General features: G+C 47.5%; 1 protein-coding gene across 4 annotated transcripts; it reads right to left on the bottom strand.

The window, feature by feature from the left end:
- Positions 1 to 206: 206 nt before the first annotated feature.
- On the bottom strand, positions 207 to 22,232 carry LBHD2 (LBH domain containing 2). Of its 4 annotated transcripts, none has more exons than XM_041424103.1 (5): positions 22,062 to 22,232; positions 12,763 to 12,864; positions 8,476 to 8,566; positions 4,584 to 4,785; positions 207 to 3,473 (listed from the first exon to the last, which is right to left on the bottom strand). In XM_041424103.1, exons 3-5 carry the CDS (start codon positions 8,563 to 8,565, stop codon positions 3,397 to 3,399), a joined length of 369 nt encoding a protein of 122 aa, XP_041280037.1. In that variant the 5' UTR covers position 8,566; positions 12,763 to 12,864; positions 22,062 to 22,232; the 3' UTR covers positions 207 to 3,396. The 4 variants fall into 4 exon arrangements, with proteins under 4 accessions (XP_041280037.1, XP_041280117.1, XP_041280204.1 ...); XM_041424183.1 differs by lacking the exon at positions 22,062 to 22,232 and adding an exon at positions 21,884 to 22,034; XM_041424270.1 differs by lacking the exon at positions 22,062 to 22,232 and adding an exon at positions 21,754 to 21,874.
- Positions 22,233 to 22,943: the final 711 nt, after the last annotated feature.

Below are 22,943 nucleotides of genomic sequence, written 5' to 3'. Positions count from 1 at the left end.
AGATGGCTATGGCAGCTGCCACTGATGTAAATCTGAATTTATCTGTGCAGGAACATGTGGTTTGGAGGGCCTGGGTGAGGATTTGCACGCCATGGAGCAAAGGCAGCCCTAGAGTGGGCTTTATTCCCTGTATTAGTGGTAGGACATGCACAACCACCTATAACCCCTTCCACGTTTAAACAAAGACACTATGGATACACTGCTTCTTCCAATCAGTTCAGTATAGGCATTTAATAGGCTAAATGGTGTAATACATCTACAGGACATACATTAGTCGAGTATTATGTACAGGTGGCATTTTACAAAATTAGAAAGAACTGAAATAGAGCAAAGTTCAACAATGTCTTACTCCATAAAACTTCCTTTCTGCACTACATTAAATATTCTACAAGCTAGACTAGAAAAATATGACTGAATGTCTTTTTTTTTCTTTTTAGTTTCTACAAAGCTTTTAATCCAGAAAAAAAATACAAAACAACTATTGAGTTTATTAGAGAGACAACACTTGCACACAGACAAAGTAAGTGGACAATCATAGACCTGCAAGTTGAATAAATAGGGTTTGTTTGTATAAAACAATTTTCTCTCTATCTTGCTTTCCTGTTTTAGGGCCTCTGGCCCATGGTCAGAAAAATAAAAATGGGAGGAGGAGTTTGGCTTTGCACGGTTCTTAAACTGAGGCCACACATCTTTAGGAGAAAGCTTTAGTTTGAAGCAACCATTTGCTTCAGGTAAAATACTTCAGGGGAGCAGTGCAAAAGAGGGGAAAGGAAAGAGAGGAGTAATTAGGCTGGGAGAAGGAAATCTGGGAGTTCTATACCAGCTGCAGCTTTAAGTACAATGATAAAAAAAAGTAGTGGTGCTTGCGTGGCGTTTTTTCAGGGTGTATGTAGAATTTAGTTGTTTCTTTGGGAAACATATTTAGGGAAGTGCCATTGACCTCAGGTGGAAATAGGATAAGGGCCATCCAGAGCAGGAAGGGAGGGAGCGTCTGAAAGCAGATAGAGAGCACAGAAAATTGGGGGAAGTGTTTCAAACAAATGTTTTTCCTTTTATAAAGCAAAAAGCAAATTAAGTGATACATCTAACGTCATTCCTCACAGAGCTGGGCAGATGCAGATTGGAAGGAAATCACACAGCTAAAAATATGTCGTCACTGCTGTTGTTTTCTCCCCAGAGCTTTGTAAAACTTCTTGACAGTGGATGCAAAAGCAGCATTTAAAGAGCACCTCCCATCTGCCTGGCTGCCTTGCCAGCACAGCTCTCCCTCCTGCCACGGTGGGTCCGAGCTGGGGACCCCCTCCCCTCCCTGCTCCTGTGCCAACACGTGGTTCCAGCTTTGTAGGCTTTGTTGGCTTTACCAGAAAACTGTCACCACTGAAGGGGGTGACAGGGACAGCAGCCAGATTTAGGAAGTGCTCTTGAAACCTTCAGTTACTCTGGTGAAATTCGGTGCTCTGACCAGAATCCCACTCACCCAACAAAGTAATCCTAACAGTGTAGGCAAGAAAGTCTACATCAAGAACGCAAAACAGACTGTTATATAGATTGAGAGAGCAAAGTTTAACTTAAGTATCACATTATACTGTACTACACTGCTTATAAAAAGGGTCCTAGATCCCAAACACCCCAAATAATGAGCTATAGTTTTGTACATAAATTAATGTTGCTTTGAAGTAAAATAGTCTCTTTCCTTTGTAATAAACATTCATTGCACAGAAGTCTTTGTAAGTAAATATATTAAATTTGGTTGCTAAGAAGGTAAAAACTTATTAATACATCTGGCCAGTAAATTTTATCAACCATCACACAATTAAAAGTTCTTGTTAGTGAAAATTATTACTGGAGAAAAGAAAGCACTTGGAAGTCAACTTAGGAGTTAATGCTGGAAGAAATCCTACTATTTCACTCCATCTACAGCGAGCAGCTTCTTGTGGATGCAACATTAATTGGAAGTACAGACCCCATCCAGCCCTACAGAGATGGAAAAAGCCATCTTTGCAGCTTCCAGGACACTCATCACTGACAGTCAAACCCTTCTGAGTACAGGCAGTATCCACCCCCACCAGCCCATCCAACGGGTCGTGTTCTGGGCTGAGACTGGTGCTTCTCCTGGCACAGTGGAGGGAGTCTCTGGGAGGTCCCTGTGCAGGAAGGGATTCACTCGTGTCAAAATGACCCCCAAATTCCCAAGGAAAATCCACTGGAGGGCAGAGGTGTCCAGAGCCAGCTTGTCCCACCATGGGCTCTGGGCGCCAGGAGGTGACGGTGCCACCAAAGCTGAGGGGGCTGTGCCGCAGGTGAGGAGGGCACCCCTTGGCACACGTGTTCCTGGCAGCAGTGCCAGCCTGGCCAGGAGGGAGGCAGGCATTTGTCCTTCCACCACGCCCCTCCTACTGCAGGTGGCTCAGGCAAAACCTGGAGCCAGGCAAAACGGAGCACAGGTTTGGGATGTGCTGTGGAGCTCCTGCCACCTACCCCCCACCACCACCCAGCTCAGGGCAAGGGAGGAGCAGCTGTGCCCTGCACCTACCTTACACACCAAACATACCAAAGAAGCAATGTCACAACAATCTCTGTTAACGAGGTGGGACAAAGCCAGCCCTGGGGGAAGCAGGAGCAATTTCACCAGCTTGAAGGGTGAGAAGTGCACACCAGGGCTGCACCTGGCCTGAAGAGCGCATGAACAGCACGATCCACCCCACCAAGCCCACCACACACAGCCTCACGCCACTAACACCAGCGACCAGCTCGTCGCTTCGTTAAGGTACAGCAGAAAGCGCTTCCAAAAGGCATCAGCCTTGCTGAAAAGGCAGCTAAAGAAAGGCCGGCTCGTCCAAAGATGCAGAGGTTAGCCAAAGGGAGAGAACTGCTCTGGGCTGCCCCAGGGCGGCAGCCTGGAGGCAAACCTTGCCCTTGCGTCTCTATACAAAAGTTACAAAATCAACTGGTGACGTTATATTACATCTATTGTCCGTAATATCACAGTGCTAGTTTTAAATGGCTAAAAAAAGAAAGTTTTTAGATTTAAGACATTCCTCCTGTAGAAACGCAACCCCTTTGTCCTGACGTTGATGCCTGAAAGCAGCCTTTCTTGAAAAAGATAAAACCAATGAAATGCACTAATTAAAATTAGGAACATCTTTTCCTTGACAGCCTTGTATTTCCTTACACATCCCATTGTTTCCCAAGGGGAAATTAAACAAATAATATGAACCCCAGCCTGAAAATCAAAATGTTAGAAGAACAGTTCTAAAGCCCAGATGCTTCTTACCAGGTACTAACTAAATAAAACCCTTGCAAATTTAAATACAGATTACTTTGACATGTCTTCAGAGTGTGTTAGCTTTCCAACAACATTCACAACGAAGTTTCACTTCTGAGGCCATGGAGTTCCTACTCATTCTCTTCAGTTCTACTTTCCAGAGGATCTGTACTGTCTTCCACATCTTGAGCTGGGTGTGCTAAAGTATCTGCAAAGAAACAGCTCATCAGCATTTATTTCCCCATATAGGTGTAACCTTTGTTTGATTACCTGCTCTACCTGGCAGTTAATCTGTTAGGGTGATCAGACCTGATACAAGAAATCTTCTCTTGCTTGCAAACCAGTAGTTAAACCTGGAGTGAGGAATTCTGAGTGCATCACAGTCTGACTTTACGGGGAACGCGAGACCTCAGGTAAGATACCAGTGAGATGATGTGATCACTATGGACAGCCACTGTCATGAGAAGGCTACCCAGTCCTGGAAATCTGCTTAAGCTATCAGGCCTGAAGACACAATGAGTCTAAATCAAGGTACAAAACCAATAGAGAAACCACAATATATAACCTGGAAGCCAGGAAATAGATTTGGCTCATATTTACTCTTGAATGATCAAACCCGGTGGTTGTCACCACCCAGAAATGCCAACTGGAATAGCAGGTGATTTTACACTTCAAGACCTTTTGTCATCACCCCTTTGAAGGGAAGGGAAGGTGCATCTTGCACCCTGTCCTGGCTGCTGTGTCTGGGCGTTTGTGTGGCAAGTGCTGGTGCACTGAAATGGAAACCAGGTCACTCTATAAGAGAAAAGGACAGCACTGAGATGAAAAAAAAGGAAACAAATAGGCCAGTTTCTCACTGGAGCACTTCCTGTGCAAGCTACACTTACCAGTGTCTTACCTTTACCTGTATTTACCCCACAGTGACACTTCTAGTCAGGGGTATGTATTTGTGAGTTCCTGCTGCACTGACACACTCCTGGGACACCAGGATGCTTTGAAAATGTGAAGCTGGCAAACACTTCACTTCTAGGCTAGGAGACAGGGATAGATACATGCTACTGACCAGGATTACTGCTCCCCAGAGTGACCTGCTAATGTGCAGTGCACTGGCTGCCTGTTGGCCAAGTGGGTGACTGATGCAGATGAAAACATCACTCCTCAAAAGCTACAACCAAATTTTCAGTCCACAGGACTCCTCCAGCACAGAGGTTTTCTGGGCACCTTCAAGCGTTTGTCTCATTGTTAACTTCAGTGCACAGCACTGTCTGAAACACCTATTTTCCTATGGAGAACAAGGATGAAAATTACTCATTCAGACCTTCCAGATCCACCTGCTGCTGCTGTTGCTGGACACAGACTCTTTGGTCACCATGAAGACCTTTGTCCTCCGCTGACTTGAGGTCCTCAGGAGGCCAGCGCAGCTCCCCGCTCTCCACCTCCCCGGACTCGGTGGGCTCCACCACGATCGAAGGCAGCCTTTTGGACAGCTTGGGGTACTTCTCACGTGAGTCTGGGAAAGCCTGGGGAGACATTTGGGGGATGTACATGAAAGCTTTGTGCAGGGATGTATATTCAGAGCAAGCAGAGTATGTCCTTTCTACATCTGACATGCACTCACATATCCATTAAAAAAATCCTCTTCCAACTGGTGCAGATCAACAGCCCTGCACAGGGAGGATTTCAAAACCAGCTGAACCCAGCTTCTGGCCGAGCATGGTGCAGAGAGGCTGTAGGTCTCAGCACACTCCCCCCTGCACGTGCTGTCCCTTCCTGAGCAAAGAACCCACTTTGCTTGCCGGTGTGTTGAGGAGATGATTGCCTTGTGTGATCCGACACGAGCAGTGAAAATGGAGACTCAGAGGAAATTTGTTATGCTGCCAAACACTTGTGTTTCAGTTCTGGTGGGGTTTTGGGACACCAAGGTCATTGCTGTAAGGCTAAATGGCTGCTGCAGCCCTTCTGGCTGCTGTCCTTTTGCTCTGATATGATATTCACGTTTTCTTGCAGTGATTGTTTATTAAGAAGCCACCACTGTGCAGAGCTATTTTCTGCAATGTGAAACACTATTTTATGATGCATTCATGCAAAACAGGTAGCCCCAGAGAACATCTTTACACAGAGGACCATGCCAGCTATTTATTTTGATTTGTCACATTGAAGCTGCAGATCAAACACTACACAGTGGTTAGAGCTTGAGGCTGAACTAGGGTTTTTTAATGAAGGATATTGTAACACGTAACAGTGCCTTCCTGTTTTCAACATAGCTGGATCACTTAAATCTCTCAGGGTACGTTGTTTTGAGTAATTTTTTTTCTGGTGGATTGTTTTGGGGTTTTTTTGGAGGAAAAATCATTCCAGCTCCTCCAGGACATTACCATAAGAAACTCTGTTGTTGCTTCACTGAAACATTTTCTCCTGGATCCTCCAACTTCCATATACCTGCACTAACAAGCTACAAATCTCTCCATGCCAGCTGAGTTTTATTTTTATTTCATTTCATTGTGTTTCATTTCTAACAATAAAATCAAGATGCATGTGAAGGGACTAAACCAGGACCTGAGAGCAAGAATGATCCCAGTTAACTTCAGAGGCTGCCACAGGCTTGCTGAGGGCTGGTGGGAGCCTCCCCACACATCTGCAACAGGTTCACCACTGAAGCAGGGTCTCTGCTTGATCAAGCCCTGCTGGTTGTGTGAGGCAGCCTCAGCACTGGCTGTGAGCACGGGCAGAAATACAGGACACTGACAGGGGTCTGGGGGTGTCATAACCCACTGGAAGAGTTTGCTCCACGGCTTCTGCAACCTTCCTCTGTCTCAGCAGCTGTACTCCCTAAGAGCAGAGGGTTTCGTTGTCCCACTTGGCATCACAGCTGGCATGGGGAGGCAAGACCTCGGGAAAGGCTGTGCATCTAGGAAGCAGCAAGCACGTTTTTAACATTGCTGTGCTGCCCATATCTGACTTCTGAAGATGGGGAAGGACAATAACCCTCATCCTCACACCCTTGCTCCCCATGGTAGTGTCACAGGAATTCAATACTTCTTGCAAATCTATACAAAGGTGAGAAATGTTGCACATTAGTGTTATGAGAAACAATTAGGGAAAAAAAATTATTTTGTGAGAAAGTGCCTTCAGTACAATTAGACCAAGTGAATCACTGAAGGCAAATATTTCTGACACCACCCTGAGCTGCACCCACAGCTTATAACTCATCCTGACCAAGCAATACTGCTTATGCTGTCTATTAGAAAAGAGCTGCCCAACCTCCCATGACACAGACTTCTCCTGAGCTGTTCAGAATTTGGAAAGACATTTCCATGGCAGCTGTCTTGACTGGAAACCAAATATGAGACAAGGTCCCCTTGGGTAGGACAGGACCACAGACCTGCTGAGCAGCAGTGCCCTCCTCTGCAGACCCACAGTGGAGCCCAGCTCCCTCAGCCTCACGGCCCCACTGGCAGAAAACAACCATAACATTGTGGGCAAATTGCTGCATTTTCTCCCATGGCTGCACAGGCAGGTGACAGTGACCTCCTCTCCAGCTGTTGTGCAGCCTGCTGGGGTGGCAGAGGGCTGCATGACAGCCACCCCATCCCCAAGCCTGCTGGCAACCCGTGGATGGGCGATGCAATACAACAAAAATTCTGCTTTTTCATCTGCTTTCTGAAGCCCAAGGAAATGACATGGAGAGATCTAAAAACGGGCTGAGAAATGATTATTACAGCTGCAAGAAAATTTAGGAAAGGCACCTGTGTGGCCTCAGCTGTGGCTATTTTTGTTTGTGTCATTCTCATATGGTCTTTTCTCACATCAACCACATAATTTTTTTTCCACCAGAGCCCAGTATTTACCGTGTCCCTCCAGGAATGAGTCAGGACTGGCAGGAAGCAGAGCTGCCTATTGGGCCTTGCTGTGTTTTTCTGCAGAAGCTGGAGCGTGTGATGAGTGGGCAGGAGACTGCAGGAAGAGAAGGACCAGTCTCCTGGACAGAGTGCTTGGAAGTTGCTGGAAGGAACCTAGCTTTCCCACTGAGTCACTGAGTTTGTGCTACATCTCATTTCTTTTTGATGGTTTTGGGTTTTTTTTGCCTCAGGTGGCTATCACTAAAATGTGGATGGCAACACCTTCTCCCAGAGTGGAAAGGTAAAGTAGCTGGGGGAAAACTCTGGGGCATGTGATCAGAGACACCACAGAACAGCCCTGCATACACAGGTGAAGTCAGGGCTGGGACAGAGTTTGGGCAGCATACACTAATACAACACTGAAAACATGGAACTTGGTGAAGAAGAGGAAAAATATTGAAAACATGCTCCTTGAGTGAGCAGCATCCATCCTGTGCAGCCTCTGAGGCACAGGAAAGCCCGTGTGCTCTTTAAATGCACAAAGCCTTTCACCACATAAACAAGTGATCCAAAAGGAATTTGCAAATTTCTGTTCTGACTTCCCTGGCTTCCAAATGCCAGATTTTCACCTGCAAGAAGCTGGTCCTAGAGTAGCTCTCTGAGTCTGCTTCCAATGTTACACATTGTGTTGAGAGGCAGCTCAGGTCCACCAGGACACATTATGTGGTTTGTCCCTGGTAGTGACACAGTCATGAGCACACCCACGGAGCACAAAGTGTGATGTGGGGGCTGCCACGAGGGGGGCCTGGGACATCGTGATCCCTCCTGCTGCAACGAGCAGCACGGGTGGGTGCTTGAGTGGGTGTGTGGAACTGCCTGGGGACAGAAAATGCTCTTGCACCTGCCAGCAAATGGCCCTGACCAGTGGTGCTGCTGTGATGCCACGGCCATTTCTGTGAATTAGCCAGTCATTTCAAATGGTCTCTCTTCTAAAAAGGGAGCTCCCTCTGAGCCTAAGGAAACTCAGTTCATTTCAAGGGCGGCCGTGTAAAAGCTTGGCACAGTACTGGCTGGATGTCTCCATCGCTCAGATCTGAACTCTTGGTGACAAACAGCCTCTGTGCCTGCATCCCTGCAGGATCTGGGCATTGCTGTCACTGTGCCCTGCAGACCTGGCAGCCCACTAAACACTTCAGCCCAGCTCTTAACTTTTAATAATAGAACCTATGTAGGATCAAACACGTATTGCAGGGCTTGTTCTTCTGGCAGCAGTGCTCTGCAATTCAACACCCACCCTAAGAACAGTTACTGGCTGCTTTAAATCGCTTTTGACAAACAACTCAGGACACTTCTCAGTTCTGCTGGAGTTACCTGGCTTGAGGGGCCTCCTTCCTCCTCAGGAGTCTGGCTGAGCGCGAATTCCTCCATCACCGGCTCTCGGGTGTTCATCACCTCTGTCATGCTGTGAATATTAGAAGAGAAAGGGACACCTCAGCTCTGAGCTTTGGCCCCACAGCTAATTTAACAAAAACTATTGGCTTTTCATATTGCTTAAAATAATTCTGTTACACTGTCCTTCCTGAACTGTCCAAAAAATATTTCCTTGGCCTCCAAGCTAACTGTTACTGCTGCATGTTGTGATGCTGAGCAGGGCATCGACCCCAGCTGCCCCTGGAACAGCAGAGAGGACCCCTACAGAGTCCCAGAGGCATCAGCTGGAAACTGGAGTCCTCCAAATTTGTCACCAATCAGCTTATTACTGATATATGAGCTCAGAAATTGCATCTGTTGACCAAAAAAAGTAACTGGTGGAAATATCAGCCTTGAATTAAATTCTTATTCTGATTCTTCGTAACGTCTTCAATATTTGCTCTTCCAGATGTCTCTTCCATTTAGTCATGAGCCAGCACTTCTTTTTAAGCTGTTAATTCCAGACACACCAGCTGTATTGGTGTCTAAGAACCAGATTTTCAGCAGTCTTTACTAGCCTGAGTGTTTGGAGAGGTGTTGAGTGGGACTTCCAAATGCATCAGGGACTGTTTGGCACCTACCATTTAAATCAGGGATTTAGGAACCTAAGGTGCCTATGTGCCCATTGAGCATCACCCTGTTCCCCTTGGCACAGCGGGCACCGGCGCTGGTGGCGGAGCTGGCCGGGTTCTGCCGGGCATGGCAGCAAATTCCAGAGCAGAGCCAGGGCCGGCGCAGCCCTCGCTGCAGAGCTCAGCCCAGCCTGTGGCCGGGCACCTGCACGTCCCCACGGCCTTGGGATGGATTTTCCTCACATCTGCTGTTTATGAATACAGCATTCCAATGAAAAATCTAAGTATGCCTGAAATCTCCAGAATGTGTATTAAGCGTGTAGGGGCAAACAGAGCCACTCTGAGCTGAAGGGGCCATGTTCATTTTAAATGTTAATACATCAGCCCTGGAGAGATTTGGCACGGGGCTTTCACTCTCTTTAGCTGGCATTCATCAGGTAGTGCAGTTAGTGGCTGCTGGAGCCTCCTGCAGCAGGCAGAATGTAGGCATCATCCATCAGGCTGCCCTGCCACCTGCCACAGCAAACACTCCTTTAGGCACGACTAAATGCTGCCATTAATTCTGGTCCGGCTGCACACACAAAAGCCTTCTTTGTAACAGCTGCACTTTCTCAGAAATGCCAACTAAAACATCTTAAGGATAACTTGTTTCAGGCTTACATTACCAATTACTGGACAGAACTAAATTTTACAATATCTGCAATTACTACAAAACCCTTCACAATGACTTTAATTAGCTGTAGCATGGAGCAGCATTATAGTGCAGAGACTTTCAGTCCCACTGCATCACATTTAAGAAAAAGCATGGCAGAACCTTGGGACATTTGGGCTCAGCTGTGGACCAGGATCCAAGTCTGTAGACATTCATCAGCACAGGGAAAAGTCCCTAAGGGTCAGCCTTGGACCCAACCAACACTGAATTAATTCACACACTTCCCGGTGCATGCACAGAACAGGAAAGTTGAACCAGGCTCTGAAGCCCAGTAAAAGACTAAACCAAACCCCTGGTCTGAGCACCCTGCAGCTTACACAGCCTGAATCCTCCCAGAGCCATGGCACAGAACAAAAGAGACAGATTCTGCCTGCTAAGAAGAGGGTTTTCAGCACCCAGCCCTTGCTTGGACCTGCACCACTCCCCAGGGACAGCACAAACCACCCAATCAGTAAAACACATAGGTTTTCTGGACACATGCTTTTATTCCTGCAGCATCCAGCAGGCCATACCACTGGGCACCTATGGACAACAGCACTGAGGGAGCAGCGACCTGGAAATGGGAGACTCCTCCCAGCAGTGCTGACTGTGGGTCCTGCTCTGCCAGCTGTTCCTGCCACCTTAGACAGCTCAAAAGAACAGAGATGTGCCCTTGGACCAAAAGGAAAGTAGCACTCCCTCTGATATCACCTCCCTCTGATCACCCCTGGTGCTCATTCCATTCCTGCCTTTTTTCCCCACTCTGGCCCCAGTCTCTTCCTTGTTCCCAGAGGGACTTTTTCACCCCTCCTGCTGTCCCTCTGGGAATGCCCACACTAGGCAATAGCAGGACCATGCTCTCCCAGCCCAATTCTTTGGGAAGAGCTCCAGAGCCAGCTGTGAGACTGGAGGAGCACTGGGCCCACCACTCTGAGCATGTCCAAGATGAACATCTTTCTCTTGGCATCCTTTTTTGGGGTTCAGCACCCTAAGCCCAGCTGTCCTGGATTGCAGGGAAAAGGAAATAAAAAAGTGTGTGTGTCTAGATGGAAATAATCTTGGAGGCTTTGCGGGGGTCAGGATTTATGAAGTCTTAGTCTTGGCAACCACCGAAATGCCATGGCCCACTGCTGTGTGTCCTGGGGGCTGGTCCCTGCTAGCCAGCAGCAGACTCCTGCAGTCACTCACAGCTGGCTGGTTTATTTTAGCAGCCATTCAATACATTGCAAATGTTTAAATATTTCTCTGTCCTCATTCCATGGGAAATTAGAGATATACATCCACACATGCACTGTCAAATGTGTCATATGAGCTCAAAGATGTTAAAACCTCACGAATTTCTATTATTGAGCAATAATGGGCTCCGTGCTTCCCTAAGACCACATTATACCCTGCAGATTATTTGTAAATGACAAAGACAAATGATTCGGGCTAGAAAAATGGTGACAGTCCTGCCAGTGTTACAGCAGATGCCTCAGTGAATCAGCTCCCAAGCTGTTGAAGCCCAGGCCATTTCAGAAAATCTGTGCAACTTAAGTCTTTGATTGAATAGGACAGCAGAAGTGATTGTACTTGATGTGTTTCAGAATAGAACATGGGGCCATGCAATTGCCAAAATAATTAGGCTTTAACTGGAATAGATTAATTATTCCCAGTCTTCACTTTGAAACAGTGAAGGAAAGCAGAAGAATCTATATGGGCTGTGAAAGGAGTGATGTTTCTAACAAGGTGATGTTTCTTAACTAGGTCTTTAACAGGAAATGTAACTAGATGTAAAATAATTGAGAATGTCACTGTGAATCAGTTCACTGAAGCTTCAAAATCACTCGTAGGACATCACTGAGTTGTTCATAAAGCCATATAATCTGAACAACAGGTTTGGTGGTGCTGCTTAGGGCTTTTCAAACTGGGATAAGATTTATGCACAGGACAATTTTTTCTTTTCAGCCAATGTTGATGGAAAATATTAAGCCACTTCTAGCGCTGCTTTTACATGAGATGTACTGACTGACATACAACAGAAAAGCGGCTGATACAAACAATTATAAGAACTACAGCTCTTTAATTCAGTCTTGCATTCATTTTATGTATGGTAGGTGCTGGTACCACCAATGACATACAGTAGCCATAGTGATGCAAAACAAGGCAATAAATAGCATTTACAAACAAAGGATAAATTCTGTTCTGGTGGATGAGTCATCTACTCTGAACCTTAAAATTCTTGTGTCACTGAATTAAGAGATACATTACTTCCCCTAGTTTTAATTAAGCATAAATGCCCATTTGAGGGGAAGTGAAATCTGTTCTTGCATTTCTATGAGAAAACTACATTTAGAGATTATCTTAAATGCAGTGCTAAAGTGCTACAGTCCCAGGACCACACTATGCTGATCTTTTTCCAGAGGCAAGGAGCAAAAGCACAGATCACTTTCTGCTGCTTGTGATGGCACTAACAAGGTCAGTAACATAAAGAGCAATATATAGCCTGACAAGTGCTAAACCACCTCCCATGGGAAAGGCCTCAGAAACAATGCACACACTTTTATTTTAGGTTTTGAACAGAGGGCAAAACTGACCTGTGAAATTCATGGGGGAAAAAACAGTATCTGAATGCAGACCAGCTTCAGGATTCAAAAATGTGCAGCACTCATGGAAAATAGGCAGTTCACGTGATGCAAGGAAGTATTTCCTTAAGGACAGGGGTACAAAGCCATTTTATGGGACAAGCTGAGCCATGGTTAGGAAGAACCGTTACCTGAAGCAAGGATCAGTCTGGGGGATTCTCAGACATGCAGTGTGCTGGGGGCTGATCCTGCTCTCACCATCCCAGCCAGGACAGGCAGCAAAGGGGACGCCAGCCAGAGCATGAGGCTCTGTGCAGGACAAGCAGCAAGCACAGGGCAATGACAGAAGAGAGCACGTTACCTTCAATCACATCAACGGTGCCACTTCCAAAAGCTGTCCTTGCTGCAGGCGTCTGTGCCGCTGACGGAGTGTCGTGCAAGCTCCGTCAAATCCTAGAAGTGCCTGAAAGAGAGAATACAGCAGAGTCAGAGCTGGTGACCAGAGGGACAGCACTGGCAGGCACTGGTGTGAAAGAGTTCTGCTGAAAGCTTGCTGCAGAAAGTCCCACTGTGAAGGTCTGTATCATTTTCTGTGTGAGGTGGGAATTGATCTTCATAGAGCACATTGTGAATTACTGAGGCAATTAATGTACCAAAGCCACCTACAGCTAACTGAAACACCTCACAATCTGACTCTTTGTGATGCTAAACCTTATTCCTTAGTGTGAGTTACACAAAAACTGCTGAAACTGGGACACTCTGATATCCTCCCATACAGAAATAGTACTGATATTTGGAAAATAGGAAAATAAAAAATGTATTCCCTTATTTGGCAGGATCAGTTTGTTTAGTGAGAGACAGTTCTACTGATCAATACACAAAGAAGACAACATATGCTCAAAGAAGGATCCACTAACACTGCATTACTGCACAGTTCTTTTGGAAGTCACAGGGGAAGTGATTTTTTGAAAGATCTACTCCAATTTGAAGGTAATATGTTGACTGGTATCAAGACAGGGAGCCTGCTGAGCAGGGGTGAGGATCCCACCATTTCAAAGTGTGAATCACTGATTTCTGATGACTTCTCTGTCAGAAAGCCTTAGCTGACGAGCCTCAGGAGTTACAGTGCGTAAATATAGTCAGTATCTAGGCCAGAGATGATTTTCTGAGAAATTTGTTTAGCTCTACAGCTTTCCAAATATATATTCATGCCAGCCACAGCTATTTCCTTGGATGGGAAAACGGTGTTTTCAGTGAAGTGAATGGCACTAGTACATATATTTTATATCCTCCAGTGGTTTGGATTCCAGCCCAAATGATTAAACAAATCTACCTGCTCTGGAAGCCTTCCCACCAAGATTTATTACACTGGATTAACTGCACACTGATTTTATTCAAAAACAGTGACAGAGGAAAAATTGTGTATTGCATTCTGGAGTTTCTTCTTGTGCCACAGGCCATGCTTACTGAAAATTAGGGAAGCAGGAAATCACTTCTCTATCCCTAGGATTCAATTCAGAAGGTTTAATTCTTGTCTGGCAATTCTCCTTCCTAACCAATGACCAAACCAACATCAGGTTTTGTCCCTTAAAAATTCATGACTACACTCAATGTTTGTCTCTTATAAAAACAAGGGAGCATCTGATACCATGCTATCCACTGCTCTGGGGAGAAGATTTTTATCCCACTCCCCATTACAAAGCTGCTGCTATTAAACCTATGGAAATTCAGCTGGAATTTGTCTACCTTCAGTGTCTCCTTCAGAAAAGACGGGATGTAATAAGAACAGTTATTACACAGAGTAATTATTACACCGCCAATGAGAGGCAAAAGTGTGTAAGAGATAAGGAACCAGGCACCACATGGTTGGATTCCACTGGTTGGAATCCAAGCCAGGCCACTTTCTATTCAGAGTTATCTTCAGATGACTAGTTAGTGGTATACAAGGACCCATGCAGTACTGAATTAATTAAACCCACATCCATTGCTTTGCAGTCCCAGCAAAGGACTTCTGGATTTAACTGACCCAAGCCCAACCCCCTCTGTGGTGTTTTGGGCAACTCTGTCCTATGGTGCATGCAGTGCTGGACAGGGGATGACAGCGGATGCTGCTCAGCTACTTGAAACCTATAATAAAAAAAAAAAAAAACACTTCAGGACCACAGCATGGAAAATGTCCCTTCTCCCTGTATCAGAGCCATACTTAAAACCAGAAATCTTCTTCCCAGTCAAGACTGCTGTAGAGTTCAGCATTTCCAGTTCTAGTAGAGAACTACCAGAATGCATTTATTCTCTGAAGAGAAAATACTCACTTCACCTGCCTAATAGATGTGATTACCTTCTGTGGCCGACAACAGAGGAAACATAAACTAAACCCCTTCCTTCTGTGATACTGCTTAATCTTTCAGAAACAAGGCACAGCTACTGAGACCATGCAAAGAGCTTATACTGCAATGGAAACCATCTGGAAATTACCAAAGTAAAGCCTTTCTCTGGTTATCTCTTCTTTGAGAAGAAGAGATACCCACCTTTGCTGCTTTCCAGCCTGGAGCCCATTTGCTCAATGCAACCCACCCATCCTCTTCCAACCCACCCATCTTCTGCTGCCAGAACAACTTGTCCTCCTTTGCCTCAGCTTGATAACCAACGTCTTCTCAGGCTGCAGGAGCACCAACACAGCTGTACGGCCATGAACAGGAACCAAGTCAAGTCCCAAGTCTCCAAGACCAGTGGTACTGCCTTGGCCACACCTCGTCTGGGCTTTCAGAGCCTGGCTACACCTCCCAGCAACGAACAATTAATTTAGGTATTACTCCAATGAGCTGGTCATGTCTTGCCTCCTTAGGAGTCACAGCATCAAACAAGGAAGTCCTGAGATTTCCCAGGTTTTCACTAGTGAGACCAAGGAACACTTCAGTGGTGGCTCCTTTGCCCAGACCCAGGGCCCTCAGCTCACATCAGGGGATGAATCCCCACCTGTGCTGGTGGCATGGGTCACAAGCCCAGGCACTGAAAGGTGCTCCCTGGGCTTCTCTCCCACTTTGGAAAGCATCTGGAACAAACTGCATTTTTGGAGCTTCTACAACCTGAGGACACAGCCTGTCCCAGTGGGGTGGTCTCACCACCCACAGGAGAGCACCTGGTGCCAGAGCAGACACAGGATATTGAGCAGCAGCTCTGGTCAGCTGCAGTGTACAGGAAGCCCAGCCTGGCTGTCTCTCCTGAGTCTGTTTTCCATGGGGGCAGAAGACTCCACCAGGCACAGCGGCAGAGTCCTCTCCTTGGGATAAATCCACTGTGAATTGCAAAGTAGATGTTTTTAAAGCAAGTGTGCTTTATTGAGCAAAACAGAAACAGGAACTGGGCCATAGCAGCCCACTTGATAAAGGAGCATGTCTCAGAGACTCCGAGCCCCAAACTTTTCTCCCACGGGCAGCAGCACCTCCAAAATCAGGACACTTCTATTTAGAGAGTCCTCCTACTCTGGAACATCACCCCTTCTCCCTGAGCTGCCCCAGTGCCGGAGACAACTGGGTGGCAAAGTGAGACCTGACCGCAGGAAGCCAGGGCTGCTGCTAGATTAGCAGGGACTGCAGGACACCCTCTTCCCTTCCCAAAGTAATCATTTCCCACTGAGCACTCATGGAAATATTATAACAACCTAACAATACCACATTGAAGGTGTACCTTCTAACAAAGTGTAGATATGAGGCAGAAACTGGCCTTGAACCACGGCTCCACTTGCAAATCCATCATTTTTCTGGCACAGCAGAAATGGGAGCCCTCCCCTCCTTATTTCAATGGGTCAATCCCAAGGGCTTTTCCAGCCCTGCACTTAAATTGTGCTGGATAGACACCCCCAAGGTGGCTCTGCAGCTCAGCCTGGTGCTGCCAGGACGGAGCTCCGGGTGCAATCGCAGCACACACGCGGCTCCCACTGATTCAGACACGGCCGCAAACAAACCGGGAACTCAGCCTTGGGTATCCGGCCCCACCTCCCACCTCACCCCACCACAGCCCCTGGATAAATGCAAACTTTTCTTCATTGAAGGACTCAAGCCTTTGTGTGTGCTAAAAAAGAAACCCCTGCTATTGATTACAAGGAAAATTGGGACAGGCAGTGCATAAGAATGGCGAGAGGTGGGAGAAGCAATGGTCCGCTGCTTGCATTTTGCAGAGTGGAAAATTTTGATGGGTCACAGGAAACCTCGCTCAGCAAGTCCCAATAAACAAACAGGTCAAAGGAGGTTTTTCCACCCAGAAGAAGAAAGGGTGCCTTATTCAGGCCACTCTGCTGCAGCAGAGCAGGCTGTCAATTCAGTCAAGGTGGAGGAGTGGGCACTCCATGACAGAGCTACAGCTGTGGTGGTGGATGAAACCATGAAGGGGCTGCTCACATGGTACAAGAAGATGCATGTCCCTGCAAGGAATGCCAGTTGGAGTTTTCATGGCCAGGTGCTTCTGTAGATCCAATTCCTCCACATCTCAGTCTTTTGTTAGTCCTAGGAGGATGGAACTATAGCTGAGAACCACACAGGGGGCCTGGGCCATCCACAGGCAGGACCATGGCCAGTACTCTACCAAGGGTGGGACAGTGACTTCAGCATCTCAGTACAACCCAAAACAAGCACTTACATCAGTGACACCCCACAGCCTTTTTTCCTTGACTGCACCTGAGCTCAGCTTTTGGATACTGCAGGTAGCTACTTGGACAGAGTCTTTGTTTCCCCTGGTTGCACATTTGTAATGAATGCACTTCATGAAGTGTTGTGGATTCCATGGGACTAGCAAAATGTAAATCACCGCACGGACCGCAGAAGATAAATGCATGAACTCCTATTTAAACCTCCCACTTCTTTTTGGATGCAAATCTCTTTCCTAAGCAACTGAGAAAAGTGCGATATGTGTCAGAGTCTGGAGATTAGAGATCTGTTCTGTTCCCTCATTTCAGAAGCTCTTGTCTTCGACCACCCACGCAGTACTTGAGTTCTGCTCTCCGCAGGCCAAAGCTGCCTTCCTCTCCTCGGCAGCGTGTGCTCCACAGAAGATGTCGATCTCTCTCAGGAAGCAGGGAGATGAAACGGCTCTCAAAGTGGAGGAGCTGAGGCATTTCAGCATAAGACACAGCACGTAGTTTGGGAGAGAGAAAAGGGGTAGGAGGCTGCTATTTCCAGACCGTGCTGCTTCTCACCGCTAACTTTGTGGCAAGCTGCAGTTTTTACTGTTCCTACTCCAAAGAAACTACTGGGGTAAGTATCACCCTCGGGAATTTCTCAGACACTCATCTGTGGACTTCCAACCCTACAAAACACAGGCTTGGAAAGGGCCAGTGCTGGCAGATGACTCTAACTCAGCCTCCTCGACTCCTGGTGTTGCACTATCAGCCACTGGGGAACCGCTGTTCTTCTGACATCCCCGGATCCTGGAGCGCCACGGCTGCATACAAACCTCAACCTCCAGTTTGCGGTAGCTGCCCAAGTTCCTGCTGGCCCTCTTGGCAAAAAGGAGCTAAAAACTAGATTCACAAATGACCAAAGAACAAGTAAAAAGAACTAAAATGTTCCTGTGTTTAACTATCACAATTTTTAAAGCAAACTCATGATTTGGGGATGATTCAACTCAAAGTTTTTTCAAATTATTTTTGCTATGCTGCTTACTATGGGTGTTTCCTTGGTGGATTCTTCCTTTTGCTTTTTCTTTTCCCCTGGCTGCTTTAAAGCAGCTCATTTATTTCATCTCTTTGATCACAGCACTAAACTACCTGAGCTTCCTCGTGGAAGATGCCACAAGGGATAGGTAGGGCAGGACGGGGGTGGGGGGCAGCCAGACAGGATGCTTGGAGATAGGGACGGGGAGCAGCCAGCCAGGAAACATGTGTAGAGCAGCGGAGGCAGGCAAGAAGTAGAGCAGATGGGAAGAATGACTAAGCCAGCTCCTCTGAAAGCTGGTAGACCTCGATATCATGGAAATCTCCACAGAGCCCTCATGGAACTGTGTGCCAAGAGAAAGTTTGGATTTATTTTTTTAACATCAGATTCAGCAGCTAATTGATGTGAGAGGAACTCATTAGGAAAACACCCCATCAAAATTAGAGATAAGCCTCAACAAGCTGTTAAATGTTTTAGAGGTATCTCTTCTGGTACTTGCTGTGCAAATACTCTCATCTGAGAACTTGCTTTTGGGATCAGAAATGCCTGTGTTGAGCAGAGTGATTTTGCATAGGCTTTTATTTCCCATAGCCTTACAAAGCCATCATCTTACAAATAACTGTATTGTTCCTTTTAACTCAGAGCAACCCTTACTAAACGCTTTTCGAAAGAAATGGTTTTGTTTCTGGGATCTGCTGGAAGATGATGATTCTCTCATCCCTAATATTTCACGCCACAATTGCCCCTCACCTTGCAGCACCCATGGGAATCAGTGACAGATTAAAATTGGCTTCCTGTGATTCTTTCTACCATTCCCTAGGTATTTTTGGATAGCTCTGAATTCAAGCAAGGGAGTGGGGGAAAAACATCTTAGAGCATCAACATAGAGTACATGATTCTCAGATAGAAATGTCATGGGAAATGGGTTGCAAAATGTTTGATGTCTTTTTGGCACCGTGAAAGAATACTCTGGATAGTCTATGACTGGGCTCATTTCTAGGCAACACAGTAGGGTAAGAGGTTAGGTGCAGTCAGATAGAAAAGTATTTACTTAAAAGACAAATTAGTTATTTCCTTGTAACTTTGGGAAAATTAGAATACAGCACTATCAGTGTTATAACCTGATGTAATATTGAGCATTTAGCAGAAAATTTGGTAAGGCAAAGAAAGAAAAAGTGGTAAGATTTTATAAAAAATAAGCAAACAAAAACCCACCAGAGACTCCTAAGAGAATAAAGACAATAAAGTGCCTATTAATATTCCTTGGCAATTAATAGCACAACCACAGGTGTCATGATATCACAACCTAACACCAGAGATGCAGCTGGTTTTGTCCACAAATTAAAATTCCGTCACCTCAATTGAATTTCCAAGCATGGGAAGCTGCTCTAGCCCAAGATGGAGGATATGAGAACACTATGTCCTACCACAGTAAGAATGGGGAAGATGGAGAGTGAGGACAACACATATCTAAAATGAAGAAATCACTAAAAACCAAAAAATTCGGTGTGCCTTTATTTTAATGAGTCATTAACACTGAAAGCAGATATGCATTAACAAAACTGTGAGTCTTCCTGCCAACCAATTAACATTCACCCCCTGAATCTAGAGGTCTACTAAGTATTTGACAGAGGCAGTTTATGTGTGTGCATGTCAGAGACTGAACTCAGCTGAAAATTCAGGTTACATCTTACATAAGCTCAGTGGTCTCAACAGAGAAGCTGGACTTGGACTATTTTATCCTAGTCCTCTGGGGACATGGGCACTAGGGAGGAGAACACTTTGGGATCAGTCAATGCACACTGGTGAGAGAAGGGGATTATCCTGCTGGACCACAGCTTCTTCCAGCACTGGCATCTGCACTGCAGGGACTGGTCATGCTCTCTCCAAACCATGAAGGAGAGGTGATCCCAGACTCTGAGGACTTGCAATCACAGAGGGACAAAACTGAGATGAGATTTTAAGGACCTGTTGGTGTTAATCAGTCTACTTCATTCTAGCTGGATGTTATTAGTTGGCAGCTTTCCTGGGGTTTGCAATAAAGCCTTCCCTTGAAGACTGAAAATTCAGGAAATTGATTATTTTACAGAATTTTCCAAAGAATGTGCATGTTTAAGAAGCAAAAGGAAGGGCTGTTGCTGAGGCAGATACTGGTCTCCTTGAAGTCCTGGCAGAGCTCTTCCTGCCTTGAATGCCATAGGATCAAGGCTTCTCTGACCAACTTCTAAACAGAAACGGTTAAATGGGCTCCAACACAGGGGCATAATTTCAGAAAAGAGAGAGAGAGAACAACTCAGGATTCAATAATTTCAGAAATGAGAGAGAGCCTGTGACACTCTGGGGTTGGTACCTGATCTATGCAAAAGCCTGTTGCTTAATACAAAGAGATCATTGTGAGAAGGGAGAGAAAGTAGTAACTATATTTGCACATTATTTCTTCTGCTAAAGCAACGTACCAAAGACGCTGGAGGAAATTCCACCTGATTGACAAATTGTTGGGCTAGAATGGGAAAGTGACAAAACCGGGTCAAGTTATTCCCTGTTTGCTTGTTTTCTCTTTGTAATCATAATGTTGACTCTGAAAACATGTTTTTTAAATGGTGTATTAATTATCGAAATCCTGAGCTGTGAGCTGGATTCTTTTCTGGGCAAAAAAAAATTGTTGCTCATTAAAACTAAGAGAAGGAAAACACTGGCTTGAGCCTAGCTGTGCGTAGGCAGAATTTCCCTGCTTCACCTTCCTTCACAGGCTACTCATAAGGAGGCATTGTGCTGTGAGCCAGGCAGGCTGCAGGGCAGGTGTGAACACCAACCCTGGATCCTTCCGTAAGATGTGAACCCATAGCCTGAGGTGCTTCATTGCTGTACTGCCGGTAGTAAAGATCTCAGTCAGGAAAAGACTAATGGAAACAAATTTCTCTCTGTGTGTTGCTTATTGTGCTTGGAAGAGTTAATGCTACGACCAGGCTAACCCGACTCCCCTCCACGACTGTAGCCATATTCAGAGATGCACAAACACGGCTCTGTCCCAGATGAAAAGAAAATTTCTGTGGTATGTTCATTTGGCAGATGGAAAATACTCTCACCCCTTGCTCTGAGTAAAACATAGTCCTCATTTACAGAGCAAAGTAGGTTCTTTCATTCTCTAAAAGTAATCGTATGTGCGGTATTTGCTACCTGATGGGAAACGCAGGATTTCAGCGCTCACTTCAGCTCGGCTGCAAGCAAAATCATCGTCTTAAACTTGTGCTTTGTTAGTCGCTTCCTCGCCTCAAAAGTTGTCTTGGAAAAAAAAAGGCATAAACAAATAGCTGAGGCGATCGCAGCCCACAAGCCAACAACTCCCTCAGCGCTGTGCTCATTCATCAGGATTCCTTCACACAGCCCTTTCGGCTGCCGAACGAGTTGGGTGGTGTTTTTGTAAACGAGAACCCTTTTTCTCAGTGAATTCTCCGTAACACCCTTTACTCGAACAAATGTGCATGTGGAGAAACAAGCGGCGGCAGAGGCGCGCCTCTCCCTCTTCCCCCGTTACCCCGCAGCCGCCCGTGGGACCGGAGCGCTTCTCCCCGCTCCGCGCTCCCCGCACGGCCCCGCAGCGCTCCAACCCGCGGCACCGCGCTCCGAGGCTCCCGTGCCCCGCACAGACCCGAGCCGCACCGCACTGACCCGCACGGCACTGACTCGACCCGCACCACACAGACCTGCACACACCCGAGCCACACGGCACCGACCCGACCCGATCCTCACGGCACGGACCAGCATCGCACAGACACGCACGGCACTGACCGGCTCGGCACTGACCCGCACGGCGCTGATCCGCACAGCACGGACCTGCACACACCCGACCCTCCGCCCCTCCGCCCAGCTCCGGTCGCCGGCTCCGCCACGGGTCCCGGGGAGCTCCACCCGTCCGCCGCGGGGCTGCGAGCGGGGCACTCACAGGTGGCAGCTCTCCCCCTCTCCGCACCCCCCGAGCCCGGCGGAGACCCCCGCCCCCGGCCCGGCTCACCGGCGCGGCAGGCGAGGCGAGGCAGGCGGCAGCCGCCCGCCGCCCATGCACGGCGGCAAAGGGGAGCCGGCAGCTCCGTCAGCGCGTCCGCATCCTCCCGGGCCGGGCGCTGGCACCGCCGCCGCGGCACCTCCCCGCCCGCAGACCGGCCCCGCCGCCGCCAGCGCGGGGAAACCACTCCCCCGGCAGCGCCGGCGGGGCGGCGCGCAGACACGGCCCGGCCCGGCCCGGCCGCCCCGCGGGGAGGGGACACTTTCCGCGGACACGTGTGGGACCGCACGGCCTCACCCAGCCCCGACCCCCGCACGGTGCCGGTGGCACACAGAGCGCCAGGCGCGGGACGGAGGTCCCGGAGGGGTCACTCTCCCTGAGCAGTTCCCCTTCTCCCCTTGCTTTTCTCACGGGTGTCCCGAGCCCGCCCTGCAGCAGTCGATGAGAAAACGTCGAATGCGGAAAGCACAAACTTTTCTGGAGTTCTTTTTGGAGGTGTTCTCTTTTTTTTGCGGGGGGTGGGTGCTCCGCACCGAAGTGAGTTTCCCATCGGCATCCCCGACCCGCGGCAGGGACACGCTCTGCGGCGCGCAGCATCCCACCACCTTGTCCCGAGGGGCTGCGGAGCTGGGGCTCGCAGGCAGTCTGTGCCAGGGCTGTGGTAAGGGGCTCCCCCCTGCCAGGGGCTCACTGCAGACAGGCTGTCAGGAGGCATCTGCAGCTCTGCATGTATTGGTGATGCTGCGGATAGAGGCAAAAAACACACGCAGTGGCAGAAGTCACACTGGTGGCAGCAGCCTAGGGAGCAGTGGTGGAGGAATGTGGGCGTACAAAGGAGCACGGTCCTCCCCACTGCTGGGCATCCCGCCGGGAAGCGGCTCAAACTCGGGT

This window comes from Onychostruthus taczanowskii, unplaced genomic scaffold (genome assembly GCF_017590055.1).
Source record: "Onychostruthus taczanowskii isolate IOZ18803 unplaced genomic scaffold, ASM1759005v1 scaffold1, whole genome shotgun sequence".
NCBI classification, from domain to species: Eukaryota; Metazoa; Chordata; class Aves; order Passeriformes; family Passeridae; genus Onychostruthus; species Onychostruthus taczanowskii.
The sequence above is the reverse complement of the archived record's forward strand: the minus strand, read 5'-3'. Positions and strand labels throughout refer to the sequence as shown.

Excerpts from the sequence above, each read along its gene's own strand:
- LBHD2 (XM_041424103.1), bottom strand. The coding sequence starts at position 8,565 with ATGACAGAGGTGATGAACACCCGAGAGCCGGTGATGGAGGAATTCGCG. Across the intron at positions 4,786-8,475 it reads AAGGAGGCCCCTCAAGCCAG|GCTTTCCCAGACTCACGTGA; the intron begins GTAACTCCAGCA and ends ATGTCTCCCCAG. Across the intron at positions 3,474-4,583 it reads GCAGCAGGTGGATCTGGAAG|ATACTTTAGCACACCCAGCT; the intron begins GTCTGAATGAGT and ends GTTTCTTTGCAG.